Source organism: Neodiprion lecontei, chromosome 1 (assembly GCF_021901455.1).
Source record: "Neodiprion lecontei isolate iyNeoLeco1 chromosome 1, iyNeoLeco1.1, whole genome shotgun sequence".
NCBI lineage: Eukaryota > Metazoa > Arthropoda > Insecta > Hymenoptera > Diprionidae > Neodiprion > Neodiprion lecontei.
This window is the reverse complement of record NC_060260.1, coordinates 28,987,146-29,008,467: the sequence shown is the minus strand read 5'-3', so window position 1 is coordinate 29,008,467 and position 21,322 is coordinate 28,987,146. Positions and strand designations below refer to the sequence as shown.

The window sequence follows — 21,322 nt, the reverse complement described above, 5'->3', positions numbered from 1 at the left end:
ATCGAATCCGAGACCAAAAGTTTTTTGCCCAAAAAAAAAGTAAGGCTAACCCCTTTGTGTTTTTGGCGAAAATTTTCGTGATTTTGAAAAGTGCTGGAATCAATTCTTTGGCGCACTGTATCGACGTAATTTTGCGAGAGAAATCGATTGGGCGCAGGCCCAATACGCTGCGATCAACGCATCAAAAGTTACAGCAAAAAAACCAGAACCTGAATTTTCGACATTTTTCAGCAGGTGCGTTTTCGGTCGCCATTTCTCTCCTGTTGGTCCTACGCTCTTTTCGCTGCGATTTCTGAGTTCCCGAGGGTCCAATTGGTCAGATAAGGGTCATTGAAATCGAATCTGAGACCAAAAGTTTTTTGCCCAAAAAAAAAGTAAGGCTAACCCCTTTGTGTTTTTGGCGAAAATTTTCGTGATTTTGGAAAGTGCTGGAATCAATTCTGTGGCGCACTATATCGACGTAATTTTGCGAGAGAAATCGATTGGGCGCAGTCCCAATACGCTGCGATCAACGCATCAAAAGTTACAGCAAAAAAACCAGAACCTGAATTTTCGACATTTTTCAGCAGGTGCGTTTTCGCTCGCCATTTCTCTCCTGTTGGTCCTACGCTCTTTTCGCTGCGATTTCTGAGTTCCTGAGGGTCCAATTGGTCAGACAAGCATTATTTAAATCGAATCCGAGACCAAAAGTTTTTTGCCCAAAAAAAAAGTAAGGCTAACCCCTTTGTGTTTTTGGCGAAAATTTTCGTGATTTTGAAAAGTGCTGGAATCAATTCTTTGGCGCACTGTATCGACGTAATTTTGCGAGAGAAATCGATTGGGCGCAGGCCCAATACGCTGCGATCAACGCATCAAAAGTTACAGCAAAAAAACCAGAACCTGAATTTTCGACATATTTCAGCTCGTGCGTTTTCGCTCGCCATTTCTCTCCTGTTGGTCCTACGCTCTTTTCGCTGCGATTTCTGAGTTCCCGAGGGTCCAATTGGTCAGATAAGGGTCATTTAAATCGAATCTGAGACCAAAAGTTTTTTGCCCAAAAAAAAGTAAGGCTAACCCCTTTGTGTTTTTGGCGAAAATTTTCGCGATTTTGAAAAGTGCTGGAATCAATTCTTTGGCGCGCTATGTCGACGTAATTTTGCGAGAGAAATCGATTGGGCGCAGGCCCAATACGCTGCGATCAACGCATCAAAAGTTACAGCAAAAAAACCAGAACCTGAATTTTCGACATTTTTCAGCAGGTGCGTTTTCGCTCGCCATTTCTCTCCTGTTGGTCCTACGCTCTTTTCGCTGCGATTTCTGAGTTCCTGAGGGTCCAATTGGTCAGATAGGGGTCATTTAAATCGAATCTGAGACCAAAAGTTTTTTGCCCAAAAAAAAAAGTAAGGCTAACCCCTTTGTGTTTTTGGCGAATATTTTCGTGATTTTGAAAAGTGCTGGAATCAATTCTTTGGCGCACTATGTCGACGTAATTTTGCGAGAGAAATCGATTGGGCGCAGGCCCAATACGCTGCGATCAACGCATCAAAAGTTACAACAAAAAAACCAGAACCTGAATTTCCGACATTTTTCAGCAGGTGCGTTTTCGCTCGCCATTTCTCTCCTGTTGGTCCTACGCTCTTTTCGCTGCGATTTCTGAGTTCCTGAGGGTCCAATTGGTCAGACAAGCATTATTTAAATCGAATCTTAGACCAAAAGTTTTTTGCCCAAAAAAAAAGTAAGGCTAACCCCTTTGTGTTTTTGGCGAAAATTTTCGTGATTTTGAAAAGTGCTGGAATCAATTCTTTGGCGCACTGTATCGACGTAATTTTGCGAGAGAAATCGATTGGGCGCAGGCCCAATACGCTGCGATCAACGCATCAAAAGTTACAGCAAAAAAACCAGAACCTGAATTTTCGACATATTTCAGCTGGTGCGTTTTCGCTCGCCATTTCTCTCCTGTTGGTCCTACGCTCTTTTCGCTGCGATTTCTGAGTTCCCGAGGGTCCAATTGGTCAGATAAGGGTCATTTAAATCGAATCTGAGACCAAAAGTTTTTTGCCCAAAAAAAAAGTAAGGCTAACCCCTTTGTGTTTTTGGCGAAAATTTTCGCGATTTTGAAAAGTGCTGGAATCAATTCTTTGGCGCGCTATGTCGACGTAATTTTGCGAGAGAAATCGATTGGGCGCAGGCCCAATACGCTGCGATCAACGCATCAAAAGTTACAGCAAAAAAACCAGAACCTGAATTTTCGACATTTTTCAGCAGGTGCGTTTTCGCTCGCCATTTCTCTCCTGTTGGTCCTACGCTCTTTTCGCTGCGATTTCTGAGTTCCCGAGGGTCCAATTGGTCAGATAAGGGTCATTTGAATCGAATCTGAGACCAAAAGTTTTTTGCCCAAAAAAAAAGTAAGGCTAACCCCTTTGTGTTTTTGGCGAAAATTTTCGCGATTTTGGAAAGTGCTGGAATCAATTCTTTGGCGCACTATGTCGACGTAATTTTGCGAGAGAAATCGATTGGGCGCAGGCCCAATACGCTGCGATCAACGCATCAAAAGTTACAGCAAAAAAACCAGAACCTGAATTTTCGACATTTTTCAGCAGGTGCGTTTTCGCTCGCCATTTCTCTCCTGTTGGTCCTACGCTCTTTTCGCTGCGATTTCTGAGTTCCTGAGGGTCCAATTGGTCAGATAGGGGTCATTTAAATCGAATCTGAGACCAAAAGTTTTTTGCCCAAAAAAAAAGTAAGGCTAACCCCTTTGTGTTTTTGGCGAAAATTTTCGCGATTTTGAAAAGTGCTGGAATCAATTCTTTGGCGCACTGTATCGACGTAATTTCGCGAGAGAAATCGATTGGGCGCAGGCCCAATACGCTGCGATCAACGCATCAAAAGTTACAGCAAAAAAACCAGAACCTGAATTTTCGACATTTTTCAGCAGGTGCGTTTTCGGTCGCCATTTCTCTCCTGTTGGTCCTACGCTCTTTTCGCTGCGATTTCTGGGTTCCTGAGGGTCCAATTGGTCAGACAAGCATTATTTAAATCGAATCTGAGACCAAAAGTTTTTTGCCCAAAAAAAAAAGTAAGGCTAACCCCTTTGTGTTTTTGGCGAAAATTTTCGCGATTTTGAAAAGTGCTGGAATCAATTCTGTGGCGCACTATATCGACGTAATTTTGCGAGAGAAATCGATTGGGCGCAGTCCCAATACGCTGCGATCAACGCATCAAAAGTTACAGCAAAAAAACCAGAACCTGAATTTCCGACATTTTTCAGCAGGTGCGTTTTCGCTCGCCATTTCTCTCCTGTTGGTCCTACGCTCTTTTCGCTGCGATTTCTGAGTTCCCGAGGGTCCAATTGGTCAGATAAGGGTCATTTGAATCGAATCTGAGACCAAAAGTTTTTTGCCCAAAAAAAAAGTAAGGCTAACCCCTTTGTGTTTTTGGCGAAAATTTTCGCGATTTTGAAAAGTGCTGGAATCAATTCTTTGGCGCACTATGTCGACGTGATTTTGCGAGAGAAATCGATTGGGCGCAGGCCCAATACGCTGCGATCAACGCATCAAAAGTTACAGCAAAAAAACCAGAACCTGAATTTTCGACATTTTTCAGCAGGTGCGTTTTCGCTCGCCATTTCTCTCCTGTTGGTCCTACGCTCTTTTCGCTGCGATTTCTGAGTTCCTGAGGGTCCAATTGGTCAGACAAGCATTATTCAAATCGAATCTTAGACCAAAAGTTTTTTGCCCAAAAAAAAAGTAAGGCTAACCCCTTTGTGTTTTTGGCGAAAATTTTCGCGATTTTGAAAAGTGCTGGAATCAATTCTGTGGCGCACTATATCGACGTAATTTTGCGAGAGAAATCGATTGGGCGCAGGCCCAATACGCTGCGATCAACGCATCAAAAGTTACAGCAAAAAAACCAGAACCTGAATTTTCGACATTTTTCAGCAGGTGCGTTTTCGCTCGCCATTTCTCTCCTGTTGGTCCTACGCTCTTTTCGCTGCGATTTCTGGGTTCCTGAGGGTCCAATTGGTCAGACAAGCATTATTTAAATCGAATCTGAGACCAAAAGTTTTTTGCCCAAAAAAAAAGTAAGGCTAACCCCTTTGTGTTTTTGGCGAAAATTTTCGCGATTTTGAAAAGTGCTGGAATCAATTCTGTGGCGCACTATATCGACGTAATTTTACGAGAGAAATCGATTGGGCGCAGTCCCAATACGCTGCGATCAACGCATCAAAAGTTACAGCAAAAAAACCAGAACCTGAATTTTCGACATTTTTCAGCAGGTGCGTTTTCGGTCGCCATTACTCTCCTGTTGGTCCTACGCTCTTTTCGCTGCGATTTCTGAGTTCCCGAGGGTCCAATTGGTCAGATAAGGGTCATTTAAATCGAATCTGAGACCAAAAGTTTTTTGCCCAAAAAAAAAGTAAGGCTAACCCCTTTGTGTTTTTGGCGAAAATTTTCGCGATTTTGAAAAGTGCTGGAATCAATTCTGTGGCGCACTGTATCGACGTAATTTCGCGAGAGAAATCGATTGGGCGCAGGCCCAATACGCTGCGATCAACGCATCAAAAGTTACAGCAAAAAAACCAGAACCTGAATTTTCGACATTTTTCAGCAGGTGCGTTTTCGCTCGCCATTTCTCTCCTGTTGGTCCTACGCTCTTTTCGCTGCGATTTCTGAGTTCCTGAGGGTCCAATTGGTCAGACAAGCATTATTTAAATCGAATCTTAGACCAAAAGTTTTTTGCCCAAAAAAAAAGTAAGGCTAACCCCTTTGTGTTTCTGGCGAAAATTTTCGCGATTTTGAAAAGTGCTGGAATCAATTCTTTGGCGCACTATGTCGACGTAATTTTGCGAGAGAAATCGATTGGGCGCAGGCCCAATACGCTGCGATCAACGCATCAAAAGTTACAGCAAAAAAACCAGAACCTGAATTTTCGACATTTTTCAGCAGGTGCGTTTTCGCTCGCCATTTCTCTCCTGTTGGTCCTACGCTCTTTTCGCTTCGATTTCTGAGTTCCTGAGGGTCCAATTGGTCAGATAGGGGTCATTTAAATCGAATCTGAGACCAAAAGTTTTTTGCCCAAAAAAAAAGTAAGGCTAACCCCTTTGTGTTTTTGGCGAAAATTTTCGCGATTTTGAAAAGTGCTGGAATCAATTCTTTGGCGCGCTATGTCGACGTAATTTTGCGAGAGAAATCGATTGGGCGCAGGCCCAATACGCTGCGATCAACGCATCAAAAGTTACAGCAAAAAAACCAGAACCTGAATTTTCGACATTTTTCAGCAGGTGCGTTTTCGCTCGCCATTTCTCTCCTGTTGGTCCTACGCTCTTTTCGCTGCGATTTCTGAGTTCCTGAGGGTCCAATTGGTCAGACAAGCATTATTCAAATCGAATCTTAGACCAAAAGTTTTTTGCCCAAAAAAAAAGTAAGGCTAACCCCTTTGTGTTTTTGGCGAAAATTTTCGCGATTTTGAAAAGTGCTGGAATCAATTCTGTGGCGCACTATATCGACGTAATTTTGCGAGAGAAATCGATTGGGCGCAGTCCCAATACGCTGCGATCAACGCATCAAAAGTTACAGCAAAAAAACCAGAACCTGAATTTTCGACATTTTTCAGCAGGTGCGTTTTCGCTCGCCATTTCTCTCCTGTTGGTCCTACGCTCTTTTCGCTGCGATTTCTGGGTTCCTGAGGGTCCAATTGGTCAGACAAGCATTATTTAAATCGAATCTGAGACCAAAAGTTTTTTGCCCAAAAAAAAAGTAAGGCTAACCCCTTTGTGTTTTTGGCGAAAATTTTCGCGATTTTGAAAAGTGCTGGAATCAATTCTGTGGCGCACTATATCGACGTAATTTTACGAGAGAAATCGATTGGGCGCAGTCCCAATACGCTGCGATCAACGCATCAAAAGTTACAGCAAAAAAACCAGAACCTGAATTTTCGACATTTTTCAGCAGGTGCGTTTTCGGTCGCCATTACTCTCCTGTTGGTCCTACGCTCTTTTCGCTGCGATTTCTGAGTTCCCGAGGGTCCAATTGATCAGATAAGGGTCATTTAAATCGAATCTGAGACCAAAAGTTTTTTGCCCAAAAAAAAAGTAAGGCTAACCCCTTTGTGTTTTTGGCGAAAATTTTCGTGATTTTGAAAAGTGCTGGAATCAATTCTTTGGCGCACTGTATCGACGTAATTTTGCGAGAGAAATCGATTGGGCGCAGGCCCAATACGCTGCGATCAACGCATCAAAAGTTACAGCAAAAAAACCAGAACCTGAATTTTCGACATATTTCAGCTGGTGCGTTTTCGCTCGCCATTTCTCTCCTGTTGGTCCTACGCTCTTTTCGCTGCGATTTCTGAGTTCCCGAGGGTCCAATTGGTCAGATAAGGGTCATTTAAATCGAATCTGAGACCAAAAGTTTTTTGCCCAAAAAAAAAGTAAGGCTAACCCCTTTGTGTTTTTGGCGAAAATTTTCGCGATTTTGAAAAGTGCTGGAATCAATTCTTTGGCGCGCTATGTCGACGTAATTTTGCGAGAGAAATCGATTGGGCGCAGGCCCAATACGCTGCGATCAACGCATCAAAAGTTACAGCAAAAAAACCAGAACCTGAATTTTCGACATTTTTCAGCAGGTGCGTTTTCGCTCGCCATTTCTCTCCTGTTGGTCCTACGCTCTTTTCGCTGCGATTTCTGAGTTCCCGAGGGTCCAATTGGTCAGATAAGGGTCATTTGAATCGAATCTGAGACCAAAAGTTTTTTGCCCAAAAAAAAAGTAAGGCTAACCCCTTTGTGTTTTTGGCGAAAATTTTCGCGATTTTGAAAAGTGCTGGAATCAATTCTTTGGCGCACTGTATCGACGTAATTTCGCGAGAGAAATCGATTGGGCGCAGGCCCAATACGCTGCGATCAACGCATCAAAAGTTACAGCAAAAAAACCAGAACCTGAATTTTCGACATTTTTCAGCAGGTGCGTTTTCGCTCGCCATTTCTCTCCTGTTGGTCCTACGCTCTTTTCGCTGCGATTTCTGGGTTCCTGAGGGTCCAATTGGTCAGACAAGCATTATTTAAATCGAATCTGAGACCAAAAGTTTTTTGCCCAAAAAAAAAAGTAAGGCTAACCCCTTTGTGATTTTGGCGAAAATTTTCGCGATTTTGAAAAGTGCTGGAATCAATTCTGTGGCGCACTATATCGACGTAATTTTGCGAGAGAAATCGATTGGGCGCAGTCCCAATACGCTGCGATCAACGCATCAAAAGTTACAGCAAAAAAACCAGAACCTGAATTTCCGACATTTTTCAGCAGGTGCGTTTTCGCTCGCCATTTCTCTCCTGTTGGTCCTACGCTCTTTTCGCTGCGATTTCTGAGTTCCCGAGGGTCCAATTGGTCAGATAAGGGTCATTTGAATCGAATCTGAGACCAAAAGTTTTTTGCCCAAAAAAAAAGTAAGGCTAACCCCTTTGTGTTTTTGGCGAAAATTTTCGCGATTTTGAAAAGTGCTGGAATCAATTCTTTGGCGCACTATGTCGACGTAATTTTGCGAGAGAAATCGATTGGGCGCAGGCCCAATACGCTGCGATCAACGCATCAAAAGTTACAGCAAAAAAACCAGAACCTGAATTTTCGACATTTTTCAGCAGGTGCGTTTTCGCTCGCCATTTCTCTCCTGTTGGTCCTACGCTCTTTTCGCTGCGATTTCTGAGTTCCTGAGGGTCCAATTGGTCAGATAGGGGTCATTTAAATCGAATCTGAGACCAAAAGTTTTTTGCCCAAAAAAAAAGTAAGGCTAACCCCTTTGTGTTTTTGGCGAAAATTTTCGCGATTTTGAAAAGTGCTGGAATCAATTCTTTGGCGCGCTATGTCGACGTAATTTTGCGAGAGAAATCGATTGGGCGCAGGCCCAATACGCTGCGATCAACGCATCAAAAGTTACAGCAAAAAAACCAGAACCTGAATTTTCGACATTTTTCAGCAGGTGCGTTTTCGCTCGCCATTTCTCTCCTGTTGGTCCTACGCTCTTTTCGCTGCGATTTCTGAGTTCCTGAGGGTCCAATTGGTCAGACAAGCATTATTCAAATCGAATCTTAGACCAAAAGTTTTTTGCCCAAAAAAAAAGTAAGGCTAACCCCTTTGTGTTTTTGGCGAAAATTTTCGCGATTTTGAAAAGTGCTGGAATCAATTCTGTGGCGCACTATATCGACGTAATTTTGCGAGAGAAATCGATTGGGCGCAGTCCCAATACGCTGCGATCAACGCATCAAAAGTTACAGCAAAAAAACCAGAACCTGAATTTTCGACATTTTTCAGCAGGTGCGTTTTCGCTCGCCATTTCTCTCCTGTTGGTCCTACGCTCTTTTCGCTGCGATTTCTGGGTTCCTGAGGGTCCAATTGGTCAGACAAGCATTATTTAAATCGAATCTGAGACCAAAAGTTTTTTGCCCAAAAAAAAAGTAAGGCTAACCCCTTTGTGTTTTTGGCGAAAATTTTCGCGATTTTGAAAAGTGCTGGAATCAATTCTGTGGCGCACTATATCGACGTAATTTTACGAGAGAAATCGATTGGGCGCAGTCCCAATACGCTGCGATCAACGCATCAAAAGTTACAGCAAAAAAACCAGAACCTGAATTTTCGACATTTTCCAGCAGGTGCGTTTTCGGTCGCCATTACTCTCCTGTTGGTCCTACGCTCTTTTCGCTGCGATTTCTGAGTTCCCGAGGGTCCAATTGGTCAGATAAGGGTCATTTAAATCGAATCTGAGACCAAAAGTTTTTTGCCCAAAAAAAAAGTAAGGCTAACCCCTTTGTGTTTTTGGCGAAAATTTTCGCGATTTTGAAAAGTGCTGGAATCAATTCTGTGGCGCACTGTATCGACGTAATTTCGCGAGAGAAATCGATTGGGCGCAGGCCCAATACGCTGCGATCAACGCATCAAAAGTTACAGCAAAAAAACCAGAACCTGAATTTTCGACATTTTTCAGCAGGTGCGTTTTCGCTCGCCATTTCTCTCCTGTTGGTCCTACGCTCTTTTCGCTGCGATTTCTGAGTTCCCGAGGGTCCAATTGGTCAGATAAGGGTCATTTAAATCGAATCTGAGACCAAAAGTTTTTTGCCCAAAAAAAAAGTAAGGCTAACCCCTTTGTGTTTTTGGCGAAAATTTTCGCGATTTTGAAAAGTGCTGGAATCAATTCTGTGGCGCACTATATCGACGTAATTTTGCGAGAGAAATCGATTGGGCGCAGTCCCAATACGCTGCGATCAACGCATCAAAAGTTACAGCAAAAAAACCAGAACCTGAATTTTCGACATTTTTCAGCAGGTGCGTTTTCGGTCGCCATTTCTCTCCTGTTGGTCCTACGCTCTTTTCGCTGCGATTTCTGAGTTCCCGAGGGTCCAATTGGTCAGATAAGGGTCATTTAAATCGAATCTGAGACCAAAAGTTTTTTGCCCAAAAAAAAAGTAAGGCTAACCCCTTTGTGTTTTTGGCGAAAATTTTCGCGATTTTGAAAAGTGCTGGAATCAATTCTGTGGCGCACTATATCGACGTAATTTCGCGAGAGAAATCGATTGGGCGCAGTCCCAATACGCTGCGATCAACGCATCAAAAGTTACAGCAAAAAAACCAGAACCTGAATTTTCGACATTTTTCAGCAGGTGCGTTTTCGCTCGCCATTTCTCTCCTGTTGGTCCTACGCTCTTTTCGCTGCGATTTCTGGGTTCCTGAGGGTCCAATTGGTCAGACAAGCATTATTTAAATCGAATCTGAGACCAAAAGTTTTTTGCCCAAAAAAAAAGTAAGGCTAACCCCTTTGTGTTTTTGGCGAAAATTTTCGCGATTTTGAAAAGTGCTGGAATCAATTCTGTGGCGCACTATATCGACGTAATTTTGCGAGAGAATTCGATTGGGCGCAGTCCCAATACGCTGCGATCAACGCATCAAAAGTTACAGCAAAAAAACCAGAACCTGAATTTTCGACATTTTTCAGCAGGTGCGTTTTCGGTCGCCATTACTCTCCTGTTGGTCCTACGCTCTTTTCGCTGCGATTTCTGAGTTCCCGAGGGTCCAATTGGTCAGATAAGGGTCATTTAAATCGAATCTGAGACCAAAAGTTTTTTGCCCAAAAAAAAAGTAAGGCTAACCCCTTTGTGTTTTTGGCGAAAATTTTCGCGATTTTGAAAAGTGCTGGAATCAATTCTGTGGCGCACTATATCGACGTAATTTTGCGAGAGAAATCGATTGGGCGCAGTCCCAATACGCTGCGATCAACGCATCAAAAGTTACAGCAAAAAAACCAGAACCTGAATTTTCGACATTTTTCAGCAGGTGCGTTTTCGGTCGCCATTACTCTCCTGTTGGTCCTACGCTCTTTTCGCTGCGATTTCTGAGTTCCCGAGGGTCCAATTGGTCAGATAAGGGTCATTTAAATCGAATCTGAGACCAAAAGTTTTTTGCCCAAAAAAAAAAGTAAGGCTAACCCCTTTGTGTTTTTGGCGAAAATTTTCGCGATTTTGAAAAGTGCTGGAATCAATTCTGTGGCGCACTATATCGACGTAATTTTGCGAGAGAAATCGATTGGGCGCAGTCCCAATACGCTGCGATCAACGCATCAAAAGTTACAGCAAAAAAACCAGAACCTGAATTTTCGACATTTTTCAGCAGGTGCGTTTTCGGTCGCCATTTCTCTCCTGTTGGTCCTACGCTCTTTTCGCTGCGATTTCTGAGTTCCCGAGGGTCCAATTGGTCAGATAAGGGTCATTTAAATCGAATCTGAGACCAAAAGTTTTTTGCCCAAAAAAAAAGTAAGGCTAACCCCTTTGTGTTTTTGGCGAAAATTTTCGCGATTTTGAAAAGTGCTGGAATCAATTCTGTGGCGCACTATATCGACGTAATTTCGCGAGAGAAATCGATTGGGCGCAGTCCCAATACGCTGCGATCAACGCATCAAAAGTTACAGCAAAAAAACCAGAACCTGAATTTTCGACATTTTTCAGCAGGTGCGTTTTCGCTCGCCATTTCTCTTCTGTTGGTCCTACGCTCTTTTCGCTGCGATTTCTGGGTTCCTGAGGGTCCAATTGGTCAGACAAGCATTATTTAAATCGAATCTGAGACCAAAAGTTTTTTGCCCAAAAAAAAAGTAAGGCTAACCCCTTTGTGTTTTTGGCGAAAATTTTCGCGATTTTGAAAAGTGCTGGAATCAATTCTGTGGCGCACTATATCGACGTAATTTTGCGAGAGAAATCGATTGGGCGCAGTCCCAATACGCTGCGATCAACGCATCAAAAGTTACAGCAAAAAAACCAGAACCTGAATTTTCGACATTTTTCAGCAGGTGCGTTTTCGGTCGCCATTACTCTCCTGTTGGTCCTACGCTCTTTTCGCTGCGATTTCTGAGTTCCCGAGGGTCCAATTGGTCAGATAAGGGTCATTTAAATCGAATCTGAGACCAAAAGTTTTTTGCCCAAAAAAAAAGTAAGGCTAACCCCTTTGTGTTTTTGGCGAAAATTTTCGCGATTTTGAAAAGTGCTCGAATCAATTCTTTGGCGCACTATGTCGACGTAATTTTGCGAGAGAAATCGATCGGGCGCAGGCCCAATACGCTGCGATCAACGCATCAAAAGTTACAGCAAAAAAACCATAACCTGAATTTTCGACATTTTTCAGCAGGTGCGCTTTCGGTCGCCATTTCTCTCCTGTTGGTCCTACGCTCTTTTCGCTGCGATTTCTGAGTTCCCGAGGGTCCAATTGGTCAGATAAGGGTCATTTAAATCGAATCTGAGACCAAAAGTTTTTTGCCCAAAAAAAAAGTAAGGCTAACCCCTTTGTGTTTTTGGCGAAAATTTTCGCGATTTTGAAAAGTGCTGGAATCAATTCTTTGGCGCGCTATGTCGACGTAATTTTGCGAGAGAAATCGATTGGGCGCAGGCCCAATACGCTGCGATCAACGCATCAAAAGTTACAGCAAAAAAACCAGAACCTGAATTTTCGACATTTTTCAGCAGGTGCGTTTTCGCTCGCCATTTCTCTCCTGTTGGTCCTACGCTCTTTTCGCTGCGATTTCTGAGTTCCTGAGGGTCCAATTGGTCAGATAGGGGTCATTTAAATCGAATCTGAGACCAAAAGTTTTTTGCCCAAAAAAAAAAGTAAGGCTAACCCCTTTGTGTTTTTGGCGAATATTTTCGTGATTTTGAAAAGTGCTGGAATCAATTCTTTGGCGCACTATGTCGACGTAATTTTGCGAGAGAAATCGATTGGGCGCAGGCCCAATACGCTGCGATCAACGCATCAAAAGTTACAGCAAAAAAACCAGAACCTGAATTTCCGACATTTTTCAGCAGGTGCGTTTTCGCTCGCCATTTCTCTCCTGTTGGTCCTACGCTCTTTTCGCTGCGATTTCTGAGTTCCCGAGGGTCCAATTGGTCAGATAAGGGTCATTTGAATCGAATCTGAGACCAAAAGTTTTTTGCCCAAAAAAAAAGTAAGGCTAACCCCTTTGTGTTTTTGGCGAAAATTTTCGCGATTTTGAAAAGTGCTGGAATCAATTCTTTGGCGCACTATGTCGACGTAATTTTGCGAGAGAAATCGATTGGGCGCAGGCCCAATACGCTGCGATCAACGCATCAAAAGTTACAGCACAAAAACCAGAACCTGAATTTTCGACATTTTTCAGCAGGTGCGTTTTCGCTCGCCATTTCTCTCCTGTTGGTCCTACGCTCTTTTCGCTGCGATTTCTGAGTTCCTGAGGGTCCAATTGGTCAGATAGGGGTCATTTAAATCGAATCTGAGACCAAAAGTTTTTTGCCCAAAAAAAAAGTAAGCCTAACCCCTTTGTGTTTTTGGCGAATATTTTCGTGATTTTGAAAAGTGCTGGAATCAATTCTTTGGCGCACTGTATCGACGTAATTTCGCGAGAGAAATCGATTGGGCGCAGGCCCAATACGCTGCGATCAACGCATCAAAAGTTACAGCAAAAAAACTAGAACCTGAATTTTCGACATTTTTCAGCTGGTGCGTTTTCGCTCGCCATTTCTCTCCTGTTGGTCCTACGCTCTTTTCGCTGCGATTTCTGAGTTCCCGAGGGTCCAATTGGTCAGATAAGGGTCATTTAAATCGAATCTGAGACCAAAAGTTTTTTGCCCAAAAAAAAAGTAAGGCTAACCCCTTTGTGTTTTTGGCGAAAATTTTCGCGATTTTGAAAAGTGCTGGAATCAATTCTTTGGCGCACTATATCGACGTAATTTCGCGAGAGAAATCGATTGGGCGCAGTCCCAATACGCTGCGATCAACGCATCAAAAGTTACAGCAAAAAAACCAGAACCTGAATTTTCGACATTTTTCAGCAGGTGCGTTTTCGCTCGCCATTTCTCTCCTGTTGGTCCTACGCTCTTTTCGCTGCGATTTCTGAGTTCCCGAGGGTCCAATTGGTCAGATAAGGGTCATTTAAATCGAATCTGAGACCAAAAGTTTTTTGCCCAAAAAAAAAGTAAGGCTAACCCCTTTGTGTTTTTGGCGAAAATTTTCGCGATTTTGAAAAGTGCTGGAATCAATTCTTTGGCGCACTATGTCGACGTAATTTTGCGAGAGAAATCGATTGGGCGCAGGCCCAATACGCTGCGATCAACGCATCAAAAGTTACAGCAAAAAAACTAGAACCTGAATTTTCGACATTTTTCAGCTGGTGCGTTTTCGCTCGCCATTTCTCTCCTGTTGGTCCTACGCTCTTTTCGCTGCGATTTCTGAGTTCCCGAGGGTCCAATTGGTCAGATAAGGGTCATTTAAATCGAATCTGAGACCAAAAGTTTTTTGCCCAAAAAAAAAGTAAGGCTAACCCCTTTGTGTTTTTGGCGAAAATTTTCGCGATTTTGAAAAGTGCTGGAATCAATTCTGTGGCGCACTGTATCGACGTAATTTCGCGAGAGAAATCGATTGGGCGCAGGCCCAATACGCTGCGATCAACGCATCAAAAGTTACAGCAAAAAAACTAGAACCTGAATTTTCGACATTTTTCAGCTGGTGCGTTTTCGCTCGCCATTTCTCTCCTGTTGGTCCTACGCTCTTTTCGCTGCGATTTCTGAGTTCCCGAGGGTCCAATTGGTCAGATAAGGGTCATTTAAATCGAATCTGAGACCAAAAGTTTTTTGCCCAAAAAAAAAGTAAGGCTAACCCCTTTGTGTTTTTGGCGAAAATTTTCGCGATTTTGAAAAGTGCTGGAATCAATTCTTTGGCGCACTATGTCGACGTAATTTTGCGATAGAAATCGATCGGGCGCAGGCCCAATACGCTGCGATCAACGCATCAAAAGTTACAGCAAAAAAACCAGAACCTGAATTTTCGACATTTTTCAGCAGGTGCGTTTTCGGTCGCCATTTCTCTCCTGTTGGTCCTACGCTCTTTTCGCTGCGATTTCTGAGTTCCTGAGGGTCCAATTGGTCAGATAGGGGTCATTTAAATCGAATCTGAGACCAAAAGTTTTTTGCCCAAAAAAAAAGTAAGGCTAACCCCTTTGTGTTTTTGGCGAAAATTTTCGTGATTCTGAAAAGTGCTGGAATCAATTCTTTGGCGCACTGTATCGACGTAATTTTGCGAGAGAAATCGATTGGGCGCAGGCCCAATACGCTGCGATCAACGCATCAAAAGTTACAGCAAAAAAACCAGAACCTGAATTTTCGACATTTTTCAGCTGGTGCGTTTTCGCTCGCCATTTCTCTCCTGTTGGTCTTACGCTCTTTTCGCTGCGATTTCTGAGTTCCTGAGGGTCCAAGTGGTCAGATAAGGGTCATCTAAATCGGATCTGAGACCTAAAGTTTTTTGCCCAAAAAAAAAGTAAGGCTAACCCCTATGTGTTTTTGGCGAAAATTTCTGCGATTTTGAAAAGTGCTTCTTCGCTCACCGTTTCTCTCCTGTTCGTCCTACGCTACCCAACCTTACCCTACCCTACTCTACCCCTACCCTGTAGACTGTGCTACTTCCAAGGTGAATGCAGCCAGCATCATGGCGCAATCGGTAATTCTCTGTTGTTCTGCAGCAAGTCCTCAACTCTACCGTTGAAACATCACAGGAGGTATACGACGATAAACTCGAGCTAGGGTTTCATATCTTGATACCACTCCTCCCATGATATTTTTGTAATACCGGACGTTTCGTGCCATTATCAAAGTTCCTCGCAGTCAGCTGAAAAACCAGATACGTTCCGAGTACACGTTACGAACGCAATGCCGCAACCCAGGTAGCATTCTGTCGCAAGTTCACGTTATGGTCGTCACGTGGCGCGTGCATGGCTCTGGCGGCAGACCATTATCTGCCTGTTTCCGCAGTTGTAGGAGACGTGCGCATGTGTGCTTTCGACAGAAGCTGGCTGCAGGTCATTCATGATTCTGGAAGGGTTTGCCGGTATTCACGAAGAGCAGAAGGCACAGGTTCTCATTGGCAAATAAAAAAAAAGAAAACTATATATTGTAAGATTTTCTCATTTATTCAAAATACAATGTTCAAAATCACAGAACATGGCAGGTCATTCGTTGACTATAATCGTTATACTATATAATTATAATAATATTTATATTTTATATTATTAATATGCGGCTATAGTAAAATATATGATATATTACATCCATATACATATATAGGTATAATATAAGTTTGCATATTTTTTACTTTTACTTAAAGATAATTAGTTATAAACGTGTTACAGTTATTGGCGAGCAAAAATGAACAAGAAAAACACTGACTTTCAAATCTATGTCTACAACAAGACTAGAAGAGAAGGTCTCTTCTACCATTGTACAGTTATTAATATAAATATGTTTTATACGTTGTAGCTTAAAATTATCAACTACAGTTTATAATAGTATTGATAAACTGATATCAAATGAGTAGAATAGTAGATAATAATTTGAAGTATTTGAAATCAAAAAATAAAAATTAATACTTTATATAAATGTCAGAACACTAAAATTTATACCAGATACCAAAAGCGTCTACAGTATCTAAATGTTAGCTATTTTATAGCTATGTTAGTACAAACCCGCCGCATTTGTTGATATAGGTATAATGTTTCATTGGAAAACATATAGTTACATGTCACTTGTGGATATCACAGCTGCAGTACCAATTATAAATACTATGCTTGAGCATAAACATAAAAACTGACATCACAGCTATACGTACTAAAATATTTCTTAGTCAAACAAAGTACATATGTACGTATGTTTGAATACACGTAGGATCTTTAATAGGCAAATTGTGGGTCTCTTATTCCGCAGTGTCATTGTCCTGAGTGTTCAACCTCGTAACGGTGAGCCATTTCAGCCATATATTTTTGTCTGCAACCCTCCACATGGACAGAGCGATTGGCACGTCGTTTTGCATCCCGCAATCTTTTTTGTGCGCCCCGAATTGCCTCTTGCATCAGTCTCGCAAATTCTGTACTATCATGTGGCTGTGGTATTGTTCGACACTCACGTAAGGCATCTGCGTAAACAATCATCGAAACGTATTATTAGTCAATAACAATAATCTTAGTCATACATACCAAAAAATACCTTTCCGATACAGATATTAAATAACGGTCGGAGATTCTCTTTATCTGAAACAGACTTTCCAGTCCAAGAGAATTTTTGTGTCAGGCTATCCGTCATGGCTTCCTTCAGAAATTGGTTAAGAGCATCTCTAGCTGTGACACCACCAACGTTAATAAGATAGTGTCTCTGAAATCCATATCACTCGTTTTTAAACTTGCAATAAACGTCACTGAAATTAGTTACCACCCGAGAAAAAATACAGTATCGGGTGATATGATAAAACTATAATGCTTACTAGAGATCGTTGTCTTTCAGGATCTTCTTCAAACTCTTGGAATACCTCCAAGGAATCTATCCGGAGCATCAGCTATGAAGCATCTGAACTTTATTTTTACTAAATGATTCCTGAAGTGGATACCACCGCTGGCGAAAACCTCTTGGACTTCATTTGTGAACATTTTAAAGAAATTGTTCGGATCTTTCGGCTTACCCTTCCCATAATAGACACCTGCGATAAGTATAGAGCTATCAGGAATATTTATTATTCAGAACTGGATAGGCCAATACTGAGTTGAACCGTCTTTTGCGCCAGCAGCTCCATCAGTACTAACATCAATTTCTAAGATATTAGGTATGGCATATGTGTGTTTGAAAAGTTCTTTTAAAATTCCAGCAACAAAACTTACATGCCAATATTTTCCGGGTTCAACATCAATCAATTCAACGCGACGATTGCAAGTCCCAATCAATATTCTTACATCTTCTGGACGAGAAGCCAAACAGCAATGTGATCTGAGAACTGTAAGTATTGAGTTCGCCTGAACATTGTCGATGTTATTCTCAATAAAACAATCAGCTAACTGTGTTCGAAAGCAATTTTTTAATCGAGTACTGCCTTCTTCACCCATAGACTGACTGTTACTATCATCTTCACAGATAGCATCTGAATTTGAACACCCATATTCGGAAGAATTATCTTTCGCCTCGTGAGCTAAGTTATTCCACGTAACTGAACTTTGCGGTTCGTAAGGAGGACTGTCATTTGATAAAATAGATGCTACGTTTCCATTATTCAAAGATATTTCCTCAGAACTATCATTATTGACGATATTGCAACGTAAATAAGGATTAGCATCGGCATGCTTCGCCATTCTACAGTCATTCAAACGATTACACCGTTGCCTATGTGAGTTGACTAAAGAGGCTTAGTTTCAGCCTAATCATGATTCAGGCATGTATATAGAAAAGCTACAGAAATTATTAATAATATTGCATATAGTTATAATAGAGGCAACAAATACAAATCTCTGAGAATTACGTGACTTTAAATTAGCCGAAATATCACTTTCGTACGTAAAAGTAATAGCAATGGCCAAAAATTTAGCTTACAAAGTGAGCTGATATAGGTAATATTGTATTATATGACAACATTTGGACACGACATGCAGGTCTCCAAATGTGCATTAATTTTGAAAGATAATTTGAAACACTTATGCTGTGAAATGAGGTAATGTATTTCTTTTTGTTTCCCTTCCAGCACGTGTATGTCTTACGGCTGATAAAATATCGTCGACTATATATTTACACGTTTTACTGGGAAGCCCAAGTTCCCCGGTTCCCGCTATTATTGTATGTAATATATAGGGTATAAGCATCCTGTGCGTACGTGCACGAAGCTTGCGAAGTACGAAGAACATAATTGCGGCAGACGTCGCATGAATGCTGCAGCAAGCTCTGTTTGACAGTCCCATACAGCTTTGCTGTTTGCTTGCTTGTTTTGCCTGGTTTTGCGTCGCCATACAGCAATCATGCATTATTCTGCCGCATGGCGCTGCCGATCAGGGTCTTGCATGATCTGACGGCGCATGAAATGCTACCTGGGAAATATTTCAGATAACCAGTTTGTTAAATCTAGAAAAGCTAATTCCACTGTAGGATATTGGTTTATTTGCAATAATTTCTAAATACACCATCTCTCGTGGCCTTGTCTGATAGAAATTGTGATGATATTATCGTCGCTTGAAAGTATTTTGTGATGTTTAAAGTAATTTGTTGAGTCGTTTCATAATGCAAACATGGAATTGAAATTTATTAACAGTATAGAATGCAAACAGGGAGCTGTACGAGCTGTGCGGTTTAATGGTAAGATCATAACCTCGCAACATTATGCTAGAATATTAACGTTTTATGTGATGAGACAATGTGAACAATAATTTTCTCACTTTCGTTCAAACATTTATCTCAACGCATGTTTATGCTGGTCAAAATGCATTGTAAGAAAACTTATTGTTTTTCTTTGTATTGAAATTGTATGCTTCCAATATATCTAAAACGAAGTACCTTTGTTCTAGCTTCATCTAATTATTCAATTTATTTATTTTGTAGTTGATGGTTCCTATTGTCTTACCTGCGGGTCAGACAAAAAAGTGAAACTCTGGAATCCGTACAGAAGCGTAGCTCTCAAAACATATGGCGGTCACGCCAACGAAGTACTCGACGCTTGTGCATCATGCGACAGTAGTCAAGTTGTTTCGTGCGGAATGGATAAATCTGTAATTGTTTGGGATGTTGCCACTGGCAACCCTGTTCGAAGACTCAGAGGACATGCAGGGCCAGTAACTACTGTAAGGTGATCATTGCTTCGACTGCCATGTCGTACTGCGCTATCAAATTGGAATAATTTTTCAGCTGTTTCAAAAGGTCCATGAACTTTCTGAGGCATAATTTTCATACAGGTTTAATGAGGAATCAACCATGGCAATCTCTGGATCTCATGATAACTCAGTTATGTGTTGGGATATTCGCTCTCGAAGTCAGGATCCTGTGCAAACCCTTCGAGAAGCGAAGGACACAGTTTCGAGCATCAGAGTTACAGATCATGAAATCTTGGCAGCTTCTTATGACAGTAGAATACGCAGATATGACATACGTATCGGTGAACTGCTGGTTGATTACGTAGGAGGTATAAAAGTGTCAGGATACATCATTCTTTCGTCAAAAATATGCTAAATATTTATAACGTTCACAATATCGCATCTCATTATGGAAAATTTTCATTCTCATTTTATTTTGATTACATTTTTAGAGGCAGCAACATGCGCAAGTTTTACCAGAGATGGTCAGTGCATAGTAATCAGCTGTGGGGACGGAGTGATACGCTTAATGGATAAAGATACCGGAGAGTTACTTGGGGAATTCACAGGGCATGCAGCAGATGATTTGTGCTTGGAATCGAGTGTCGATTGCAAAGATACACACATTTTATCTGGTTCTGGAGATGGAAAATTATGGATTTGGGACTTGGTAACGCAAAAAGTGGTGCAGAAATTGTCAGACAACAATCTATCAGAAAAGATACATCCCGTTGTTTCGATTTGCGTACATCCACAGAGAAACTGTATTTTAGCAGCCAGTGGTGGTACGATACTGATGTGGGATACGGACGAAAATGATTCAAAATATTAATAAACTTGTCGACTTGTCTGCGCAAATAAAATACTGCAGTGAAACTTCCCAATAGCAGACACCTTTGGCACTGAAAATATCTTTACCTGTTAATTCTACTGCTGGAGATTTTTAGATTTTACGTTGTAAAGAAGAATCCGTTATTCCGAGGTGTTCGTTACGAGAAGTTTCACTGTACCTCCTTTTTTTAAGTGATACGTACCTACGGCCATGCATGCAAAACTACTTAATTTTTGCTTTTGCTAAAAATTCTGATCTGTGCAATATTCATGTTGGTACATTGGAGCGTCGTCTATACGAGCTTGATTCATCTGTCATTATTCAAGCTTGTCTTGACTGAAACAGCTAGGATAATCGTTTTTGTAACTCTGTACACGTACGACTGTTGCGGGTGAACTTTGTATTCCTGTATTCTAGTCTGTTTTTAGGTATTTGAGTTAATACAAACACATAAATCAGTTACTTCATAGAAAAAGTATGCGTAATATTCATTACCACTTGGGAATCTATTGTTATTTCATCAGTTCCTGTTTTCTGAAGTTTCCCGATTATTCAAACTAGGGCAAAATCGCAATTGGTGGGATTCATTTTTCTACTCTTGGTCCTACGCTCTTTTTGATGCGTTTTCTGAGTTCCTGGGGGTTTAATTAGTCCAGGTGGACTCGTACAAATCACTTTTGAGACAAATGATTTTTCGCTTCCTAAAAAAAGTTTATATAACCAGTTTGGATTATTTACGAAAGCTTTTATGATTTCGAATAATGGTCGAATTGACTTCCTAATACCCCACATAAACGTGCGTGTGCAGAAAGATTTGTATCTTCCCAGTTGTAGCCTTTCACGAGGTCTTGAACTCCGTTCTTAGTCTCCTTGGCGTCCAATTACTGCAGAAAGGGTTATTTGAATTGATCTCATCTCAAGAAATTGTACCTTATATAATTTCTGTACATATGTTTAATACTTAACTCGCACCGTTAACTGAATATAATAATATGTATCTTCAGTCAACGCTCATATCTTCATTCCAAAAGAAGATGCAGCTGACGTATAAAAATAATTTCTTAACTGACGTTAGATTTCCGTGATTTTTAAAAAAAGCAGTTTATTTACAGCGGAAAATCTAAGCCTTTCTACATAAAAAGTACTATTATATATTATACATTTATGGCAGTGCTGGTATTGATTGTTAGGAATTTTGAGTTTCAGAATATGTATTCCCGACAAAGTCGACACTATTTTATCCGGAATTTTAGCACTTTTCCAGTAACCCCTAATAATAATACTATGTATAGGATATCGAAAACTGACGACTGATATCACCAAAGGTAGATTTTCCGGATTCTTTATAATCAAATTCTCATCAATTATCTACGATAT

General features: G+C 41.3%; 2 protein-coding genes across 5 annotated transcripts; one reads left to right on the top strand and one right to left on the bottom strand.

Moving 5' to 3' along the window:
• Positions 1-15,581: 15,581 nt before the first annotated feature.
• LOC124293823 lies at positions 15,582-18,351 on the bottom strand. Of its 4 annotated transcripts, none has more exons than XR_006903678.1 (5): positions 18,066-18,351; positions 17,167-17,279; positions 16,776-16,988; positions 16,492-16,666; positions 15,583-16,430 (listed from the first exon to the last, which is right to left on the bottom strand). XR_006903678.1 is itself a non-coding variant. In XM_046736280.1 (5 exons), exons 3-5 carry the CDS (start codon positions 16,842-16,844, stop codon positions 16,225-16,227), a joined length of 450 nt encoding a protein of 149 aa, XP_046592236.1. In that variant the 5' UTR covers positions 16,845-16,988; positions 17,167-17,279; positions 17,870-18,351; the 3' UTR covers positions 15,583-16,224. The 4 variants fall into 4 exon arrangements, 2 of the variants coding, with proteins under 2 accessions (XP_046592236.1, XP_046592239.1); XM_046736280.1 differs by having other exon boundaries at positions 17,870-18,351; XM_046736283.1 differs by having other exon boundaries at positions 18,147-18,351.
• A 3-nt stretch (positions 18,352-18,354) lies between these two features.
• Positions 18,355-20,136, top strand: LOC107220397 (WD repeat domain-containing protein 83). Its single transcript, XM_015658969.2, has 4 exons — positions 18,355-18,622; positions 18,866-19,109; positions 19,216-19,442; positions 19,566-20,136. The coding sequence occupies exons 1-4, from the start codon at positions 18,556-18,558 to the stop codon at positions 19,943-19,945; spliced, it is 918 nt and encodes a 305-aa protein (XP_015514455.1). The 5' UTR covers positions 18,355-18,555; the 3' UTR covers positions 19,946-20,136.
• Positions 20,137-21,322: the final 1,186 nt, after the last annotated feature.

Excerpts from the sequence above, each read along its gene's own strand:
- LOC124293823 (XM_046736280.1), bottom strand. The coding sequence starts at position 16,844 with ATGCTCCGGATAGATTCCTTGGAGGTATTCCAAGAGTTTGAAGAAGAT. Across the intron at positions 16,667-16,775 it reads CTGAAAGACAACGATCTCTA|AGACACTATCTTATTAACGT; the intron begins GTAAGCATTATA and ends TATGGATTTCAG. Across the intron at positions 16,431-16,491 it reads TATCGGAAAGGTATTTTTTG|ATGCCTTACGTGAGTGTCGA; the intron begins GTATGTATGACT and ends TTGTTTACGCAG.
- LOC107220397 (XM_015658969.2), top strand. The coding sequence starts at position 18,556 with ATGGAATTGAAATTTATTAACAGTATAGAATGCAAACAGGGAGCTGTA. Across the intron at positions 18,623-18,865 it reads ACGAGCTGTGCGGTTTAATG|TTGATGGTTCCTATTGTCTT; the intron begins GTAAGATCATAA and ends TTTATTTTGTAG. Across the intron at positions 19,110-19,215 it reads GGGCCAGTAACTACTGTAAG|GTTTAATGAGGAATCAACCA; the intron begins GTGATCATTGCT and ends ATTTTCATACAG.